At 40.0% G+C, this 21,896-nt stretch overlaps 1 protein-coding gene across 4 annotated transcripts; it reads right to left on the bottom strand.

The window, feature by feature from the left end:
* Positions 1 to 6,019: 6,019 nt before the first annotated feature.
* TRPV1 (transient receptor potential cation channel subfamily V member 1) lies at positions 6,020 to 21,887 on the bottom strand. Of its 4 annotated transcripts, XM_027806449.2 has the most exons (19): positions 19,687 to 21,887; positions 18,600 to 18,797; positions 17,086 to 17,144; positions 16,289 to 16,604; positions 15,588 to 15,754; positions 15,143 to 15,295; positions 14,610 to 14,750; positions 13,832 to 14,130; positions 13,051 to 13,227; positions 12,660 to 12,824; positions 12,297 to 12,392; positions 11,614 to 11,684; positions 10,766 to 10,931; positions 9,975 to 10,041; positions 9,237 to 9,553; positions 8,533 to 8,660; positions 8,165 to 8,280; positions 7,461 to 7,617; positions 6,020 to 6,786 (listed from the first exon to the last, which is right to left on the bottom strand). In XM_027806449.2, exons 3-19 carry the CDS (start codon positions 17,117 to 17,119, stop codon positions 6,726 to 6,728), a joined length of 2,631 nt encoding a protein of 876 aa, XP_027662250.2. In that variant the 5' UTR covers positions 17,120 to 17,144; positions 18,600 to 18,797; positions 19,687 to 21,887; the 3' UTR covers positions 6,020 to 6,725. The 4 variants fall into 4 exon arrangements, with proteins under 4 accessions (XP_027662250.2, XP_027662251.2, XP_055574430.1 ...); XM_027806450.2 differs by lacking the exons at positions 17,086 to 17,144; positions 19,687 to 21,887 and having other exon boundaries at positions 18,600 to 19,678; XM_055718455.1 differs by lacking the exons at positions 18,600 to 18,797; positions 19,687 to 21,887 and having other exon boundaries at positions 17,086 to 17,863.
* Positions 21,888 to 21,896: the final 9 nt, after the last annotated feature.

The following is a 21,896-nucleotide window of genomic DNA, read 5'->3' as shown; positions in this document are numbered from 1 at the left end:
GCTGAACCATAACTAGAGCTCACAGAGGCTACTCTAACACATACGCTAAGAGAACAGAAATGAGCCTGAGCCTGTCTCAGCTCCCACCGGCTCCCCCCCAGCCCCTTGCCAAAGAAACAAAACTCTCCCTTCGTCTGTTATTATAGTCTTTCTCCACCTGAGAGTGCACTCACTTCCACCTGAATCTCTCTAATTCCTGCACCTGTAGCCAATTCCCTACTAAGGGGTGGGTTCAGTCATGAATGAGCTGAAATAAGTGCTGTAAAAATCTATTTAATATAAGTGGTATCAGTATTTGACTTCAGGTCATAGTTACCCTTTCTCTTGGCAAAGTTACAGGGGACTACTTAAGGACAAGATAATAATAAGTGATGGGAAGAATGACTCTCTCACTCTTTTCCTGTATCTGTGCTACTGTTAGGGTTCACTGCCACTCCTAAGGCAAAAAGTAACAGTGCAAACCTACAAAGCTTTACCAGTCAGCACTCTATAGATGTGCAGGGTATTGGGTACTTCTTCTTGTCCCTGTCCTGTGCACATATTCTGTCTGCTGGTACTGTAGGTCACAGGCTATGCACAGTTAGTAGGGGAGGCTCACATGGCTATGCATCCTTTTGAAGCTTCTATTAGAGGAAAACCAGTTTTAAGACCATGAGACAGGCAGGTTTTACTTCTACTAGTTCTCACTTCACAGTCACCCAGGAGGGTACCACGTCTGCTGGGTGAAACATGTAACACTTCCCTGAGGTCTTCAAAGTACAAACTTTGCTTGGTTGCTCTGAGCCTCACAGTCCCAACTAGGTCAGGGTTGTTCTCCAACTATTTCAGCCTGAGTTTGTACCCTCAGTAAATCTTCAGTTGGTGCATAGTTTCTGGTAATGCTTAGCAGTGCAGAGGAATTAAGCAATATGAAAATGCCTCAAGGAATACACCGTGAAGAAAGTGTGCCCCACCTATATGCTAGATTTTATTTTTGCTCGAGTCTGTACTGCCACTGTTTGACTCAAGGAGTCTTTGGAGGGTGATCATCAAAACTGGGGAAGAACCTTAATGTTATAATAATTTCAATCTGAACAGTGGTTCAGTCATTTGATTTTACGAACATCAAACCTCCCCCCTTTTTAAAAGGAAAAGATTTTTATCTGTCTCATCTCTCTAAATCTGGGGAATAGTTCTTTCTCCTTCTCCACCCAAAGATCTGGTTAGACCTGTAAATAACATGAAGGGAATAAAAATTCACCCACTATCAGACCTTACTCTGAAAGTTAAACTTTGCATCAACTATCGCAGCATGTGAGATGCTCACTAACTATGACAAAATAAACTCCCTGCAGCCTCCTTCCACTTTTTGTCAAGCTCTTTCTGGGAAATAAGTGAAGCAGAATTGAAGGTGAACATCTACCAGTTGAAAGAAACCCTCAGGTACTTGGTTTCACCAAAATATGAGAGCTAAAACCTGCAGCTCCCACATCACTGCAGTCAGGATGGCTCTGGATACATTTGCTTAGATGGGCTGAAGTTTGAAACTTCTACTGTTTCCAAAGGGAGTTCTTTGGGCAAACACACATCATATGTGCCCCATAGAAAGATCATCTTCTCAGGATACATTTTCCTTGTCTCAGTTTCAACCTATTATTCTAATTAAAACCCCTTTTATTATGTAGACCATCTCCCCTCCTTGTCAATGCTTCAATTTTCTGTTATTCAGTGCTTAGATAAGATATAGCTGTTTCCATTTGTCCTTGCAAATCAGTGTTTTGAGAAACCTATTTCTAGCCCTAAACTCCATTCTGTATTTTTCTGGTAATGAGTGACACTAGCTTCCTTCTGTCTTCCTCTGTGCCAGTTAAACACTCTTGGCTTTCCCCCTCTGACTAACAGAAACTGAGGATACGATCCCTTTTCTCTAGGTGGTTCATTATCCACATTCTCCTTTGGAATAAGAGGAGCTGTGTGGGCTAAACCTACTATGTCAGCTTGGAAATGAATGACTTTGCCTTAGTGACATGGCTTAAAACTGCTCTTACTGGCCGAGTGAGTCGAACACTTCCTTCCAGTTCCTGTAATTGGGAGCTGCTCCCACTGGCTGTGGAGCAGCTAGCTGACATGGCAATTCCAGGAAACATGAGTTTTCATACCAACATTTGGGTGACTAAAATGTTGAATTTAAATACTGATAATAACAATGACTGAGAAGTATGGTTGTGGATGACGATGAAGTCTGAAAACTTTGGTGATTCTGTAAAGGTTCACATCTCCTCATGTCCACTCATTGCCTGCACATTGAAACAGGAAGTGTTACTAACAATGACGTAGCTCTGCCACAGTATCACAAACACACAAAAAGACAAGTCCAATGAGGTCATTTGGTAATTTCTCCTCCTTCCCAGAGAAACAGGGTAATCATCACCATGTATTTCGAAGTGCTTTGTATAGTTTAACATCTGATGCAGGAGAAATCGGGTCCGTATTTTCTCTGTGGAAACTATTCCAGAGCCAGAAGTAATCCCAGCCTGCACAGTATGGGTGATGGAAAGCACTTCAGAGCCCTATAACCACATCAAGAAGACCCAGGATGTCTATGCTACATCTGGCAGCATCAGTTGAGACCTCATTCTCCCAAGCTCTAGTAAATTCATGTCAGTTGCCTAATGGAGCAAGAAAGATTTGTAAGAAGTATCCTTCACTGCAAGAGGGTTCTCTCTAATGCACCAAAACATGAAAGATGGTGTTAAAATATCCAAGACACTGGCTGATAGTGGGTCGCTCTGAACATCAGCTTATCTGAGATTTTTAACATACATAGATTGTTTTGAGTTTGGAAGTTTGTTTGTTCAAAAACACTGTATGAAATTCCTATTTATGAGGTTCTGAAAACTTCAAGCATCAGAACCTGAGTCCACTGGCTTTATCCCTTAAGGCTATGGGGTTGGCAGGATCCCCTGTGTTTTGTAGTACAGCAGCACTTGCTGGGCACATACCTTGTGGGTTTTTGAGTATTGAGGACTCCAACAAAGATGCATGACGGAGTAATATGTTAGTGTGATATAGATGCCACAGAAGAGTGATAGCATTAACTGGCATTTGGCAAAGATAAATATGATTCTGCATAATGAATTTGATCAGAGGCAGCAAAGTAAGACTGGTGTGAGAGGGAGAGGGGCTTTCCTGGGGCAAGTCAGTTATGGGGTAGCCCAGAGGGACTAGGCAGCGTCCCTGCATGGTGTGGGGACCCTGTTGTGGGCCCTGGTGTCTTCCATGGACCCAACAAAAACTACCAATGTGCTGCCTGAGAATGGATTAACATTACTGTTTAATTAGGACAAGGGCTGTTCAGACTCTAATGCCAGCTGTTGCAGAGGGTACAATGAGCACACAAAAACAACAGGCTATGTGGCTCCAAGTTTTTCAGGTAGGACATATATTTTTCTCAGCTAATTCAGAAATTATTGGAGTTTGAAAGATACAACAGTTCAGTTTATATGGCTGACTAGACAAGGTGCATTTCAGGTATAGCAATGCTGTAAAATACAGAGATCACATTTTTGCTTTTCCACGTTCATCAGTTCATTTTCAAATCCCAGTGAAATGCAGCCCAACTCACCCTCATCTAGCTCACTGCTTCTAGCTATCTCCCATCTCACATACATTTGCAGTCATTGCTAATTACAGTCATCACCCACAGACAGGAGGTGAGCACATCAACACCCTTCATTTCTTTTGCTTTTGTGCCAGTGTGATTATTGGGAGCTGGTGGATATATACAGTTGTTGAACCTGATCATCTCATATTAAGCATTTAGTGTGGACACAAATTACTATGACTAATAACAGTGAGAGGATAGATTTTTACCACCTGCAAGCCTCAGGGAGCAGCTTGGGAACCATGTTCTATTTCTAACCATACCCAGTGTGAAATAGTTATGCAGGCTTCATACTAAAAACATCCCTAAGTGCTCAATACATGGATTCTGCAAGACCATGCAAGATATGTCTGCCAAGGTGAGCAGAACCTCCACAAACCAATCCAAGTAAAGATAATTTATTGCAAAGCCATGCTCCTTCTCAGCCAGTGGAGGCACCCAGCAGTAGGAACAGAAAGGTGCTGGTCCTAGCAAAGCTGTTCTTAAAGCACAAATACTTCCTGACCAGCCACTTCTCTTCCCTGGGGGTTAGTTACAGCCCTCTGCCATGAGGGTGAGTATTTGTGCTCTCTGTCCATTCAGAACAAGTACGTCCCCATAGACATCCCACCTGCCCAGTCTGCATGAACAGAGACACACCTTCATTTCCAAAGGCAATTCTACACACCTAGGTGGAATGAAGATGAAGGAAGTAAACTGTGGCAAACAGATCCCTGGCCAGCTAAGTCTGAATAAATGTGTGTGATACCAGGCTGGAGTCTGCCAAGCTATACCTCCCCATCTGTGGGAAACAAATTTCTGCCAATTGCAGTAACTAAGTGATGGTAGAGCTGGAAATCCTGAGATATAAGTAATAACTCACTCTAGAAAAGTGGAATAATTTTGTTTGCTTCCCAGAGAAGACTAAAGGATTTAAAAAATGCAACCAAACCTACCCCACAAATATAGGGCATTTACATTTTTAACCACAGCATTATACTGATGTAAGTTTTCGGTTTTTTGAAGCATTTCGGTTTTTTTAAGTCCCCTGCAGTCTTTGTAATCTTGTTGGAGCAAAAAAGGACAGGAAAGCAGAGGTCTAGATTCTGTTTGGGTTACGCAGGGCAGCTGGTTAATCCTTCTGGAGAGGCACATGATGCAAAGCAAGATGGAATTTAAGCAATGGCTTAGGTCTCTACCCAGGCTGATATAATTATGAGAAGTGGATCCCTCACAGGGAATACAGAAATTTCATTAATACTTTCCAGCTATATCATGATCCTGGTGTGCTTTCAAACATAAATTTGCCCTGGCACACAAAGGCATGGAGACAATCAACTACGTTTTCCTGGTCAGCCCATTTCTTAATAGTTTTAATAACAAATTACTCCACTGTCTGAGCCTGTCTTGTCTGCTTAGCTATACTTGTTTTACATGTGGACTGTCTCTTGCCATATTCAGCATGGAGCATAATGAAGTCTTGAGTGGATCCTACAGAGACTGCTACCAAGTGTTTAGAGATACACCTTTGTAATGGTATGAAATTCAACACACCTACTTTAAATATCTTTTGTGGTTTCCCTGTCCACCAGAGACAAACTTGTTGGGTTTAAATTCTAATTTTTTTTTCAAGCAATTCTTTCAAATCCCTTGGTGAGTTTCTCTAGGTATACCCTACAAACTCTATGAAAATAAAATTACATTTGTCCTGAAAAACGTTAGCAAAAGAAACAAGAATTACTAGTCCTCTAGATGGTGCTACTATTTCAAACAAAACAGCTGGATGCTTAAAGATTTTGTTGTAATATACTGTATGTTGTAATATGCTGTATTACCCTGTGAGAAATCCTGGCCCTACAAAAGAACTGATGTCGAACAGCCCGAGCAGTCTGTATATAAATATAATAACTGCTTCTCTTTAAGGATAGTAAATGTTTCAGTATCTTACTAAACATAGAAAAATTATAGGACGTATTGATTAAAATTATCTTTCAAAGGTTGGCTCAATTTTCTGTCTTCGATTTCCAATTTTCCCAATAATTTGCAAGTGAGCCCTCCAGCATACACTTTTCAACTTCAATGACTCATATTAATGTTCTCTGGCCACAGCCTTTGGATGCATCACAGGCTAAGCATGATGGGCTTTCCCTGGCAAAGGCTGTGCACTCTGGCCCAATTTCACAGAAGTGGTGTAGCACAACTGTACTTCAAATGCAACCACAAAACCAGTGCTCATAATCAAACTGAAACCCATGGTTAAAAACCTTGCTGGCTTAAGGATACTTGTATACGCATGCTGTACTTGGGCATTAAATGCTGTTAAGTCTAAGTGCTTTAGTGAGACATAGCAAAGAAAGAAGGTAAAACAATTTACCTTTTCTTGCCCAACACAGCTACACAGGTCCAGCACTGAAATTTCAGGCCAGCTGTCTATAAGACAGATTTTCTTATCCTTAGCTCCTTTCTGTCCAGCCACTTTTCAAGAGGATGCCAAAGCTGCTCCTATTCTTCCCTCTCTTTCCATAATTCCTATCTGTAGTTTTGGAATATCTGCCTACTTTCTCTCAGATATATTTCCTGATTCTTTGTAAATCCAGCCAGATGGACTTGCAGCACCAGATTTCTTTCCTCCTGTTGTTGCTGTCAAAGTCAAGAACAAAAACTTTCTGATTTCAAGATTATTATTGTTACACATTATTATACACCTGACCTTTGAAACATATAGTCTCTATAACCACTATCTCTTACTTCGTGCAAAGTTCATCTGTTATCTAAATAAATGTCAAATTTGGGATCATGTTAAGCCTTTAGCCTTAGTAACTATAACTGAATTCTGGAGTTTATTCAGACAGTGTAAAAGAAACATTTATTTCATTGATTTTGACTATTCAACCTTTAAAATTTCACAGAGTATATTTGTTCTTGTGTTACGAGAAAAGAATAACAACATCTCTAGATCATTCACTATTTTGTATTCTTTCTCTGTGTCCCTATTTATTTATCTGCTTTCCAAGAAACTTTCCTCACAGGAACATACCTCTGGGCTCTTGGTGACTTTTACTGCTCTTTTGTGAGTCCTCCGTTCTCATAATAGTTTGGTTGGTTAGTTTCTGAGGGTGCAAAGCCACAAAATCAGGGCCTGTAGCTGCTCACAAAAATAATGTCTAAAAGAAAAAGAATGTAAAAGCAGATGAAGGTATGAAATCTACTATATTCAGGGTGCTGAGTGACAACATTTTTTCTATAGGCGTTTTTATTATTTTCATATTACCAACAGTATATGCACCATCAATGGCCACTTGCACCAACCTGCAAAACTTAGCGAAGATCCTGTTAGCTAAATGAAAATGTCGGCTCAGATCTCAGAAATGTGTCGAGAGAAATTTCGACGAGTACAAGAAATGGATGAAGACTGGACAAAAATCTGCATTAAAAAAGGGCTAGCTATGTTACAGATAGTTCTGAAGTGTGGGAAATTCTCAATGTGTTTCTTTATAAAACAAAACAAACAAAAGAACCTCCAAACTATGGGAACTATTTCTAACACTTCATGAGATACCCTAGATGCAAATATCTAGCCAAGTAAATATAAATCAAGTAGTATAGGCAGTTTCTTGCTGATTTGTATTAAAAATAAACATGAAGACATCAGCTTAAACAACAAGTAGTTTATTTAGCATACTTAATGAATCCTTGCACACAGTAATTTCCTAAGTCCTCTAACTTTTTTCCAAAAACCTCCTCTTATGAATGAAGCGCTCTTACTTGCCCTGCTTGTGAGGGCCAACACAGGCAACTAGAATTAACCTTCTTAAAAATAAAGTAAGATTAGACTGACTTTGGAATTGACTCCTTCAACGTCTCAGCATCTTCTGGCTCATAATAAGGTTCCAAAATAGGTTTTAATTTAACTTCTTCTGGTAGTTTTTGAGTCTCTTCTCTCCTGCTTCCATCTCTTAAAAGCGGAACCAATGTTTTCCAGTTTTTCCCTGAAACTAAAAAGGAATGGTTAATTTTTTCCTATCCACAGAAACAGAAGAAAATATGTAAGTGGTTTAAATAGGAAGCTAATGAAAGAAGCAGGAAGAAAGGGTTTTGTGGTTTTCTTTCCCATACTATTCCATGAGTTTTCCATATTTCAGCTGGCAAGTACAGCAGAGACTGACCATACAATTAAATCCTTCCATGCTGGATGCTGATCTCCCAAACTATAGGGTTTGGGGTCTCCAAAATAGCTTCTTGGCTATTTCGCTGCCATCATACACTGTTCTGTCTCCTCAGGACTTACATATATTATCTGTCTTGTAAAATCTACAATCACATTGATGAATATACGGGGCTTCTATTTCAGAGAGTAAAACTGCGATGTGAATAATGAGCCCACTTAATATTTACATTTTGTGCTGACTGAAAATGCCATTAACTTAGCTACTGCCATTATCATTAAGTGCATAAAACTGACTGCCCTCTAACAATTAATTGATGCTGCTTTTATCACCAGTGTGTAACCCATACTAGGATTTAGGTCCCTGAAACCCTCACCTCTGCCAGGCTTGATAGAGTAACTGGGATTTCGTTTGAGGTCCCCAGAGTACCCAGGGTCTTCGTTGATTATGCCCAGATTGGTATTCCATGTGGACCAGTTCACTTCATCAACCCTGGGGAGAGAACAACAAAACCAGTATTTATCCTAAGGATCACCAGACAACTCCAGGATGAGTTTATATCACAAACTGCCACCTCTCAAGCCTCAAATCTGACCCAGAAAACAGATTAATCTGAGTACTGCAGACAGTGGTAGCAGACTACTTTTCAGAGTGCACCAGGGGGAGAGTTCTGCTTCCCATTACCAGCTACCTTAATGCTGTTTGTCTAGAAAAGATTGTTCATTTGACATACAAACAGGTTACCTAAAGCACCATCTGTAATCATCTTGGCCGTCAGGTGTGACTCCCACCAAGACTTGCTTCCCAGACCGGAATGAGCGCCTCACACAGTTCAAGTAGCTGTTTTCAATATCCAAGATTGTGATGGCTCTCTACCAGGTAAAAGAAAGCAGACGACTGAGAGGCTGCTGTGTCAAAGTCATACAAATCCTGAATTCTGCCTTTATTTTAAAAACGTTGAGCTTTTACCATTATCACCATCTTAGAGCAGGCTTTGTAACCATCTCTGAAACATCATCCTCAGTTAATATGTCACTAAAAATGCTGAATTACAGCCCTGTGATCAGAACTATGAAGTTCCCTTTCTTACCTCAAAAAAAACTGATGTGCCTTTGAGATTCTGGTTAGGATTGTTTTTCCCCTGGCATAATCCCTGTCTTCATAGTCTGATCAGGATTTTCCATCATCAAAAGCCCAAGTAATTTTTTCTAATTACAAAAGTACTACTTTTCTTAAATTTTGAACATCTGCGGAACATCTGCTCAGGCAAAACATCAAATATGCACGGAAAAGGAACTAATATACTTTTTTTTAGGAACTGTTCAGGGGAATCAAAGAAGTGGTGACCTGTTATTTAGAAACGTGTCAGTTCCTAAAGATTCTCTCTGAAATTTTTTATGATCCCCACACCCACTTTCTTGGATAGTGGCCTCACAGAACCAATGTACCTGGAGTTTCCAGATGCTCTTGCTCTCCTGTGCAATTTTGCTCACAGTTTCCCCCATCAGTGCAATAAGCATGTTGAGCAGGAGGATGTATGTAAGGATAACATAGAGAACCAAAAGGATTACAAACACAGACTTGAACCTGTAGTTCTCTGTGAACTCCAGGTCCCCCATCCCAATAGTAAACTTGAAAAGTTCCAAGCAGGTATAATACAGACTATTGTAGGATGTGCGGCCTCGTTTCATATGGCAGTATCGGGCATATTCAGAACTATTTGTGTCTTGCCCCTCATTGTCATCTTCAATTAAAGTCACCACAGCTGTTGCAAAAGAGGAATCATATATGCAGGATGAAAATACAATTTGAGATCATAATTCCATTGCAAGCAATGAAAATGAGCATAAAGGTAAGGCATTTTATCTTTACAGTGCATTGTCCCCAGTTAAATTGCTCTATAAAATACTCCCCTAACTGACACCCTCTCAGAAGGTGTCGTCTCAGTTTTATCTATATAGAACAGGATGCCTGCTTTTCCATTCAGCTTTGCAAAGCAGTTTGAGACCCAGAGATGAAAAGCTGTATGAAATGACTATAGATCATTGTTATTCTGAAGAGATTTTTTTTATAATTAGGTTAATTTGTCAGGTTTTAGTTGGAAACAAAAAGTCTAAGCCACTTGAAAAATAAGATTTTCTGACATTCTCTGAAGTAACAAAAATTAACTCCAAGTATGCTATTACCTGTAGAAAATCCCAAGAGGAATACTAGATAGACAAACATGAAGCGACATAAATCTCTAAGGATCATCTGTAACATGGAAACAGAGTATTTTTATGTTGCTAAAACTTGAATATAAACTACAACAAAAACTGGTAGAAAATACTACTTCAGCTCAAGAAGGTATTTGCTGTGAACTGGCTGTTCATGCATTAAACTGTTGTTTATCCTGCTGAGATAATAAACTTTAATACAGAAAACATTCTCCTCCGTTATTCATGCAATGGTTTACACGCATATGCAAGACATACGCATGCCAGATAGTTTCATCTTTTTCAGTATGAACCACATTAAGACAGTTGCATCTTTCTTCCCCTCTTGGCTAGCTGTCTACATCATATACAGAGGTATTATCAGCCAGCTATTGCCTCTTAGCTAATTGCTCTGTTTGGTAACATTTAAACTATACCCAAAGAAATTTCCAGCTGGTAGAAAGCTGTGCCATTTCACACCAGACCAGTCTGCACTGTTCTCAGTCTACTTTCATCCATATCTATCCAACCATGGTTATTTTGAAGCATGGCAGGTAATAATAATAATATCAACACTACTATAAAATGTATGGATGAGGAATAGGAGGTTTTTCTACATAAATTGTATCACTTCACTCGGAAAATAATGACCAAATATGGTAGAGTGATATGAGATTTCCCAGTGGCATCATGGAGGTACATATGGCTACTTCTCTCCTGGAAATGGGGCTGTTGGCAGCTGTCCCCTAATCTGAGCACTCTGCCAGCCTCACTGGACTGACCTTGGCAATCATGACAGAGTAAATGCCCATCTGCTGGAAGCCACGGGTGTAGTACAGCATGTTAGCCCAGCCCAGCGCCAAGGAGAAGACCATGGAAGCCACGTACAGTTCCTGGCCACAGAAGTACAGCACCACAGAGCTCAGGAGGAGCAAGGAGTGAACAAAGCTGAAAGACAAGCATGGTCTGAATGGAGTGTGATGAGCTGGCCACAGATGGTGGGAACAAAGGAACCCATGAGGGCAGAATGAGGGATTCTCCAAAAAACAAAGGAGCCTTAGCAGACATTTCTTCCCTTCCCTTCATTCTTTCCCTTCTTAAATCCTACAGTTCCTCTTGCAAACTCCTGAGTTTCCCCACTTAGAAACTTCTGTAGTCTCATCCCTGCTCTTCCTTGTGACTGGAGGGAAGAAAAGTCCTTGAAAACACTTAAGTTCTTCAGCACTCCCTCTCTTTCCACAGACCCATGAAATTGCCCTGCTTAACTCCACTCCAGTTGGGAAGAGAAAGGACCCAAATTATTGAGAGGCAATTCTGCCTTTAAGAATGGAGGATTTATGCACATACATTGCATGCACTTGATTGCAAGTCCAGCTTGGAGATCTGCTCCTAACTGCTGCATGACTCAGTCACTGAACTTCTAGACACTTCATTTGCTTTACCTCCAAAGGAGGTTACTGATTCAGACCCACTCGTTCAAGTGCTATAATATCCACTTGCAACTATTTTTGAAGGACCCAGGAATTTACAGCAAAGTGTCTGCCTGTCACAAATGGCTTCAGCCAAAGCTACAGATCTCACACGCTCATCTGTTTCATGCTGAAAGGCAATCAAAGATATTCGAGCTTACAAAAGAACCTCACTGTAGCTGTCAACTATCAGCGTCTTGAATGATGGGCGCCTCTGCACGAAATACTGTATCTGAAAAAAAAAAATGAGAATGAAGACTAGGTTTGCATCCAAAGAGGGATTAAGTATTCCATGGGAATGCATCAACTAAGCATTGATACCCATACCAAGGAGCTGGTACCTACAAAGCATCTCACAAGAACAGCTCAAAACCAACACCAGGGCAACATCTAAGGAGGACTCTTCTATCAACACTTCGTTTCTCTTACATCTGATATCAGAGTTTTGAAGACAACAATCTATTCAGTCACTGGTTTGAGAACCTGTGATTCACTGTACACTCTCCATTGGCTGCCAAGAGGAATCACGGGGACTTGAAGTTAAGACAGGTAATCATTAATAGAGGCCTGGCTATTTGCAATACCCCATTCTTAAGCTTTGGCTAGGCTAATTGCCAAGATGCTCATTAACTTCCACAGGTTGTCTTTTTTATACAACAGATAAAACTGCATCTCAGCTCATTAGTAACCTGAGAACTCCCAATCAGGCCAAGAAAAAAGATTTTTAGCTCTTCACCAAAACATGGATCATCTTAGCAGCCAATGCTGATGAATAGAAAAGGCATATGTGATTCTCTCCTACACCTGCCCAAACAGCAAAAAGGAAAAGTTTCAAAGAACTTACCCCTCTGAAAAAAAAATAGAGACCTCCCAGTACACTCAGGATCTCTCCAGTCACTCGAAAATACTCCCCAGTGCTGTGACCAAACGTGAAGGGAGGCTGTATAAGACAGGAAGATAGATAGATATGTTCAGCAGAAATGGAGTTAGGAAAGACCTAGCCTTGCCAGCAGCTGAAAGTAACCACTTTTCTAGGGGACCAGTTAAGCTTCTGAAAGTGTTGCAGCAAGGGGGCAAGACTAAGAAGGAAGCAGGGTCAGAATCTCCCCAAAATAAAAATTCTGATGTTAGGAGCACACGTTCAAATGGAAGGCAGATCTAGGGTATTAAGCACTGGGTTGTCTGATATATGACAGGAGTAACGTACCTTTTCCTTCTTGTCTACAGGTCTGTAGTAAGCAGCTGCAGTGAGGATGATGATATGCATGGTATAGACAAAGAAGTTAAAGTAAAATAAGTGTTTGACAAACCGGTCCCACTTGTCTTGCAGCAGCCTGTTAAGGGGCTCCACCAGCAGCATCTCATGACGGTTCTGAGTGGAAGGAGGAAGAGGAGAATCTTGATGAGACCAGTATATACTAGGCTTTGAAAACAGCAAATTATATTAATCTTGAGCAAATGTTATTGTACCCTTAAACTCAGGAGGGAAGTTTGTTGTTTTATAGAAATGAGGCACAAGCTGCACTGTGTGGAACATGGAGCTCTTCCCCAACAGTCCCCCAGCCTGTGAATAAAATGCCAAGGAGGTGCATACTCACTGGCGTTTCACTACTGTAGGCAATAATCTCAAGCACTGAATTTTTCTCGCATGTGTCTATACAAGACAGGTCATAAAGAGATGAGTGGACAGGTCCATAAGCCCATTCAGTGAACTTCCTAGACAAGTGTCTGCACTCAGGATCTTTGATCTCTCGTCTGAGGATGTAAGCGAAAATCTAATTGCAAAAGAACAATACAACCAACATTTCAGTGCTAATGGACTTCTAGTTCCTCAATATCTCCACAGGACAGGATGGCTAATTTCTTGCTAGTTTAACTGTGCTAAAGTCAAACCACTGGAGCACCGCAGAGACCAATGTCTGAAGTAAACATAATTAAATTTCTCACTGGATGCTGGGAGATGAGAAATACAAAAACAGCTTGCCATTATCTGTTTCAAAACAGCCAGAAAAAAAGCAGAGATGTACGTTACACATCTCTGAGCACAGACATTTTGAATGGGGATTGCCAGAAGATGAGTTCTGTCAGCCAGTCAAAAGTACAAGGCCTCTAGTGGTTCAGATGATAGCAGAGACCCACTTTCTGTTTCCACTTTGGCTGCCTTGCATACCAGTGGTATATGAATAATGCCAGCTGGGCACATACAAACACTTCACAGCCTTTAAGGACCATGCAGTTTTGCATGTTAAAACTGCAGCGTCAGTTCCTTTTAACTAAAAGGCCCCAACAATAAGCAATGATAAAATCTGTCCTGCATAAATGTTTTGCATGTATAACTTGATAGAGTAATGGGACAGTTAAGCACATTTGCTCACCTACCCCTATCTTCCCTGTTTTGGCTGCTAGAGTTAATGGAGTCAGCCCTTTCTTGTTGGTGAGTTCTTCTAGCTTCAGAATTGGATTAATTTTGGCACCAAGGATCAATATGTTATTGTACATCTTGGTAACAAATTTGGTATTATCCTTAGTATTATCTGCAATCTCCACCAGTGTGTGCAGGACCATGTTGCCCATGGAGTCCTCAGCAGCGATGTTGGCTGCCTGGTAGGGGTTCTCCAGGAGGAATTTCACAATGCAGAGCTGGTTGGTGCAGGCAGCCAGGGACAAAGGCAGCTCCCCTACAGGCAAGGAATGGGAATGAGTGGTCAGAAAGCCCATTACTACACGTGCATGAACAGAAAAATCATCATCTTTCACCATGAGGAGAAAAGGGGAATTTCTCTGGCTGATACAGTAACAATTCTTGTGCTAGCTGTTAGAATTACATTTTCCTTGGTTTCGTTGCATGAGAGAAATGTGGCTGTTTAACAAAAGCACTGTAAGGACAGCTAGCAGAAGGTTACAACCTTTCAAAGGATAGAGTGCCAAGAAAACAAAGGGATGCAGACATCAAGCTCACACTCAACACCATCAACTACCAACTGTGTTTCTTTATAATCTCAGCCTTTGGGAGTAAATATTTAGACTAAGTGGTAGAACAGCCCATCTGGTACTTCTGAGCCTCCAGTCCCACATAAACAGGATTATTTAACAGCTTGCACTTGGGATAATGCTAGGATAACCCAATCAATAAAGCCCATACTGTGCTCACCCCTACCAAAATAAAAGCCGGGTTTCCCTTTGATTTTCCTGAAGAACTCCCCACAGGCCCTTGCGTGAACATCTGCTCCGTTCTGGACCAAGAGCTTCACTAGGTACATGTTCCTTCTCTCAATGGCGATGTGAAGTGCAGTCTGGCCTACAGAGACACTCATCAGACAGAAACCTTCAACATTTAATACAGACTGAGAGCTTTCAGGCACTGCAATTCATTCAACTCCATGTAAGATGGTGGAACTGAAAGTTTTGCAGACTAAGAAGTGCTAGAACTGAACAAAAAATGATGGTACAGACAGAAAATGCAAGTCCCCTGAACTTGCTATTAAATCACTGCATATTAAAAACGGCAGCATATCACACCTAACTAAACAACTGCCCTAGCACCAATGCACTGATTGTTAATCTCACACTGAAACTTCGAGGTGCTACATCCTCAGGCATAAGGCCTCATGCAGAAGACTGTCTGAGAGCCCCACCTAACCCTATCTTCAGGTTTAGCACCAAATTCACTGTTGCAGCTGTTTCCCTTACCCTTGTAATAGTTGTCAGTATACTCTGCATTAACAAACTCTTTCAGAGTTCCAGTTTTTCTTGCAATATCCAGAAGCAAAGGAATGGTATCATTTTTCCCATCATGTAGATTCAGCATAGCTTTCAGCAAGCAGGTTTTCCCAGTTTCTGGCTCTATAAGGCAAAAAATCACAGCTATACAGAAGTAATTACAAATCTACCATCTACTCCCAGGCATGCAGGAATTAATGAGGTTCTTTTCAAAAGACAAGAAAACTCATTCAGGGTTTCACAGAAAATTCGAACTTTTCTGAATTCTCCTATAACCTTACAATCAACGGGTTGCCCAATCAACAGGGAAGTACTGGCTATTAGAGGACCTCCTGCAGACACTTAATTATGTTTTTTTGTTTTCATCTTCAGAAGAATAAAAGGGCAATTTAAGGTATGTGACACTAAAAGGTACCTTTGAACTCATCATCTGTGAGATGCTTCAAGGTTCTATTAAGGTAGAGTAGCAGATCATCCAGGTCCCTTGTGTTGCCTTGGGCTACAGCATCAAAGATCCTTCTGCGGTCATAAAATTTGAAAGCTTTTTCTGAGCAGCCTGTGATGGAATCTGTAGATAGGAGCCTAACAAGGGTAAATTTCAGTTACCTAAAGTCAGATATTTAGCAGACCTTTTATAAAATACCATTTGCTTGTGTTAAGTAGTAAGCATTACAGATTAGTATAGATAGATCTGCAAAGTCTAAAGATCAACAAAATTTCCAAGCAACCATCCTGATAAAATTATGTATCAGTTGCAGAAAAGTTGAGAACAAGACTTAAAAGAGGCATTGAAGTAGGCCAGTCTAACTGCAGGCCTCGGAGGCAGGCAAGCGCATGTTCTCATTCTGAGTGGTGTCCGTTCACTGACCAGTCTCAAGCAAGTGAATCATGGCTTACCACTAATTTTGGGCGAAATATCCATGGACTGAATTTTCAGAGATGCCAAGAGACAACAGGTATTGTCACTTTCAGACGCAACACTCCTTATTTTGGCATAGAGAACAGCGAAACTGAAAAAATGGGCATGCTCATGTGGAGAGAATAAATGCTGCTCTAAGAAACAGCCTGTAGCTGTCAAACTATTCATTACAACCAGATCTTACATGGCAAACTTACTTGTGAAGTTTCCCCCTCTCCAAATTGGCATGAAATTTGATGACAGAAGGTGCCATCAGATGATCCATCTGGTAAAAGGAGTCCATGGGAGCCATGTCCTTGTCACTATCCCCCATCACAAACCGCCCACGTCTTGCAAAGATGTTGCTTTTGGGTGGTTGCACCTTGGTGCTGAATGTACCCTGGAGGCTGTCAGGCATTTCCAGCATGGAGTCCTCCCCATCCGTGTGTTCATCTGTCACTTCAGATTCCTCCATGTCGTAACTGCCAAATTTCTTCATCTTACCAAGAATGGAAGACATGATGAGCAGGCAGTCTGTGAGGAACAACACAAACACCTCAAGTCAGCACTTTACAGGGCCATGAGTCCCCTTTTGCCTAGGATTACTCTCCAGAAACAGCAGGGAACGGACTGATTGCTATCATCCCAGAAGTGAGACAGATTCACACATTATTTGCTATGCCCAGTTGGAACAGTTTGGTAGGTCATTACCTCCATGCTGTTTGTTACTGTCCCCACTGCCTTTACCCATTTCAGAATGGAGAAAGCAAGTCAGAATGTCCCAGAGCTTGCCAGCCACCCCACTGCAGAGCTGACTGCTTCTGCTCAAAACTACTGTCTCATCCTTATGCAATTGTTGTTAAAGCCTGAGCAATCTCAGACTGGTTTGTGCCACAATATATTCTCAAAAAATTTTTTTTTAAAAAAAAGCCTGCTTGTGCCATAACCGTATCACAGTGATGCTGCGCACAGAAAGCTTCCTGCATAAAGGAAAATTATCACTTAATGGCTTTACCAGTTACAGCAGTGCTAGATGAAAATAGGAGCATGTGATTCTTGGGAGATGAGTGTCACCTTAAACATGAGACACAGAAACAGAAAGGGAAAGGTTACCACAGATAAGAGATTAATTTAAGACCACATGTCTGATCTTGTCTGATTTATAACCACAAAGAATTTGGCACAAGTTAACAAATACGCTATACTGAAAGTAAAGCAGGTTGGTGGGGTTGGTGGGGTTTTTTTGCTTTCTTATCAAACTGTTTTAATCAGACAAATATTGGTCTTCATGCCACTGAATGCAAAATATTCTGGAACTCAGCAGTGGAGACAAGATTGCACCGTATTTGAACTGCTGCATAGCTGGCTTTTAGAGAGAGACGACCAGCCTTAGAAACATACTCTGAAATCCTAGGTTGATTGGAAATCTTACAGCTTTGAGCACAGGAATGTTATAAAATCTTTAAATTAAAGTCTTCAATTATAAACAAAATTACAGTGGTCAACAATCTTCTCTGTACATTCAGTGTAAAAACATTATAAACACGCTTCAAGGTTGTTTCTCTTCAAAAAAATATTCTGAGGGGTTCTCTGCAAACCTACATTGTACATAAGAGCTAGATTTTCAGTTCTGTGGGACCAGTTAATACATTAGGGGTCACTTACATTTTCCTGTGCAAATAGGACAGGAAAGAAACTTTTGTCAGGCATTTGCATTTCCTGTAATTTGGTACAATATACACGTAAAGAAAACATAAATTTGCAAACTTGGACATTTAGGGTTATTGGAAGCAAAACAGCATGATGGCAGTTTAACTCACTATGTCCTCCGAACTCACCTTTCAAGTTCTTTGTGTCCTTAGAATCACTTTGAATAATAACATAGCATTTTTTAACTTAATTGTTCTACAAGTAAGAAATTATATACAGAAAAATATTTCTATTTGGACTATGATACTAAAAATACAGAAGAACAATTACTTCAGTGAAAAAGTTATAAAAATAATTTTATAAAAATGGAAAATAATACACTGGGAATACAGCCATGTATAATTTTGAATTTTTGCCTTATTTAAATGAATGTGGATTAGCAAAAAACACCTCAGAGATGGCTATGGAAAACGGAATCACATTTTCCACAGAATAGGTGCAATATTAAAATCTGCAGAATAGACTCAATCCTCAATCCTGTCTCCTTGGAAATTTCCTCAAACCTCATTTAGTCATTATATGTGCTTTTGTTTCTAAACCCCGTTTGTAGTAACTCTGATAATTAAGACAAAGCCGTATTTCCTCACAAGTATGATTTGCAAGGGAAATAACCTTCAAAATTCTGTGGAAGGAGTCTTTAAAAAAAATATCTATCCTAAAAAACTGCATAATCTATTTGAACTCTATGAAACCTGTGTACACTGATGTTTGACAGAATAAATAAGGAAATACTTTTGAAAGAATGTCTAACCACATCACAACTTATAATAGAGTTTACAAATAACAACCATTTTATTAAAATATACATGCAGAACTTACGAATATTGCAAAAAAATTCCTGTCTTCTGCAAAATAGTCCAGTCTCAGTAAACAGCCTCTGATCTATAGGAATTTGGTGTTGGATATTCCTCCTCTAAGGTGCCAGAACTGAAAAGTCCTCAGAGTTTGCTTCTCCACTTCATCTGTCTGCAAAAGTGTGCTATGTGTCTGATGATTTTTAGAATCACGTGAAGTTCACTAGAAGAACAGAGTAATAAGATCGTTAAGAACGAAGCATCAGTGGCTTCTATTCCCAGGAGTTTAGCAAAGCTCTTTACAAGAACTGCAGTAAATTGTTCTTGCTTTTCCCTCCCCTTTAATTGCATTTAATAATGGATACTCTTCTCCAGATTTCCTCTTTGTAAATACACTCAAGCTTGCAAAAAACCCAAAACCACCAGAAAACAGTTGTTTCTGGTTCACAATTTCATTTCAGTTTACAAAACTTCATAAAATATACCACAGCTCTTCTCTGAGATCAGTCATCTTTTTGGACATCTGTTTTTGGGTGTCCACTCTAAGGCCCCACCAAGTATTTTAAAAGAGAACCGACTCTGAACAGAGTTGAGGGAGAACCAATGACAGAAATTCCCAAGGCCATTCTATCATTCCATGTTCCTACTATGATTTATTTAAATAATATATGTCAGCTTTTAAATATTTATGTCATTGGGGAAAAAACCTTCTTATCTAATCCAGGATGGATCTAACACCCTTAAAAATGGAGAACTGTGTCATATATTGTTAAATACATAATTTACATAAGACCTTTCTGCCCAAAACTAGTCTAGAGGAACAGCTTTTCCAGCAGGCTGAGCTGACAGGCTGTAGCTGTTAGGCTAGAAGCAACCTCCAGACCTCTAGCTCCTGAGGTTTTGAGTTAGGTTATGAAATTATTCAGTGAAATTATCTGGTTTGTTTGGTAACTATCTTTCTAGTCTTGCCATCTATCTATCTATCTATCTATTAAAAAGAATAATATATTTGCCTACTTAATAGCAAACTAATTATACTACTTAAAACACCCTACGGCACTGTACTCAATAGAAACAAAATGCCTATTTATTAATGCATAAGTGTAGATTACCAATAAGCCAAGTCCTTAGCTGGTGCTCCTGGAGCTTCGCTGAGCAGAGCACCTCATTCAACATTACAATTAACTCCACCATTTCCAAAGCAGAGACTCAGGAAGAAAACTATATGGATCAGTGGAGGGTCTCCCTGGTTCAGTCTCTAGCTTCTTGCTGGTCGCTTTTGCCAAATGATCCTTCTTTATCTTCTCCCAGCTCAGGCACCAGCTCCTTTCAGTCTTACTGTGCTCCGATGTACACACTTCAGGAACTTTCTGCTATTTTCTGAGTTTTGATGCCTCCTTCATCAGGCTCCTTGACTTGTATTTCTTGTCAAGATGTTATTTCTTACCAGCAACACTCCACTATTTTTTGCAACAATTGTTGGACGTATCATATTCCATCTCAGCAGGGAGCTGGTTTAAAGGTTAAGTTCATAAGGAGATGTGAATGCTTATCAAAACAGGCCAGTAATAACAAGGATTTTATTCCTTTTCTTGGGCCTGCATCCAACATGCTGCTTCAGTTTATGCAACTTCTGTGCTTGAGAGTGATTTTACCGACTAAGAGCCCTCTCCATCACTGCAAATGGAAAAACATCAGTGGATGAACTATAGATCTTAAAGATGTATCCAAAGCTGGCCTGCAGGTCAGAGATAGTCTTGCCTAATAGAACCTACAACAAGGCCACAATTTACCAGCTTCTGGAAACAAATACCACTTGATTTCACAGTTAACAGCATGCTGGAATAGTATTATCAGCTCTTTTCAATTATTCAATAAAAATTAAAAGTACATCCAATACAAAAATACTTTATAATAACATAAAAGGGAAAACAATATACAACAAGTTCCAACTTTTTACAAAACCCTTAATCTAGTCTACACTTTTTCTGTAATTCCTCTCTATGCCAATAGTTCCCTAAACACAGCATGGAACAGATGCATGGAGGGAGATGGAAATTAATCTATCTCTGTAATAAAGATCTCAGAACAGCTTTCTCACTACAAAAATTAGCCAGTCCTGATGTTGCTAATGTGCAAGATAGGAATACATGTCCATATTTCATTCAAAATACATGCTTCTAAATAATGAAATTGTATCTAGATAACACCAAACTATCTCACTTGCTTCCCAACCTCATCTGAGAGGAAAAGGTGTACATGCATCTTGCTTTAGACAAAGTAAAAATGTTTTCACATTAAAATAAAGATTAGGGGGAGAAATAAATTTTAAGAGCATAACATAGGGGATTAAACCCTGGAAATTTTAAGTGAATTTGCATGAAAAATACTTAACATTAAAAATAGATTACAGTCTAGCCTGGCAGCTGCTGTATTAAAGCTTGATTTGACACAATCCATGAAGGGCAGAATCAGAAACACCTTCAGATCAATAGCTATCAAAATAGCTATGCACTATACTACAAGAACAAATCTCTCAAAATGCTAATTGCATTTGGGCTTAAAATGGAAATCAGAGCTGAAAGAGGTGATAATTGGGCTTTTGTAACTCTGAGTTTGTTAGCTCCTCCAGTGTATCACAAATTCTGACCATTTCAGAGAGGCCCTGATCCACTCTACCAACCAAGAAACAAATGTAAAATAATTACATATGCCAAATAAGGGAAATAGTTACCTCCTACCCTATAAATGTATTTTCCACTTGGATATAAGCCCTGCATTCCAGTTATCTCCAGTCATGGTACTGGCCTAGCCATGCCTTTGACCTTAGTCCACTGCACCTGACCTGGATAGCCACAGAAATAATCCTGTGTTTTATTTTGGTTTTTTTTTCAACATCCACACCAAGGTTGTATTCCTTTTACACAGACAACATGCAACATGTGAAAACTGGCATTCATTCTATGCAAGAGCCAATGAACTCCCCAAACAAGGCTGACGTCCTGGTCTGCTGCCTATATATATGTATATTGTGAGACAGCTTAAGGACAAATACTCTCTAACGAAAGCTTCAGACCAAGTTACAGACAGCTACTCATCTCTCCCAGTCTTTCTAAACCTATTTCCTACCAGGAAAATGAGACTTGCATGAAGTATCATTTTATGCAGAAAGTTAATGGATCTTTCCTAGTCACTCAGTCAAATGTAATGTGGTAATTACGTCTCATTTCACAAATGAGAATGACAGAGCAACAAAATGCGTACACCCAGAAGCAGACATTAAATGCAAGTTGTTGGTTGGTTGGGTTTTTTCCCCTGTAGT

The sequence above is a fragment of the Falco cherrug genome, chromosome 1, assembly GCF_023634085.1.
Source record: "Falco cherrug isolate bFalChe1 chromosome 1, bFalChe1.pri, whole genome shotgun sequence".
NCBI lineage: Eukaryota > Metazoa > Chordata > Aves > Falconiformes > Falconidae > Falco > Falco cherrug.
This window is presented reverse-complemented; position numbering and strand designations above follow the sequence as displayed.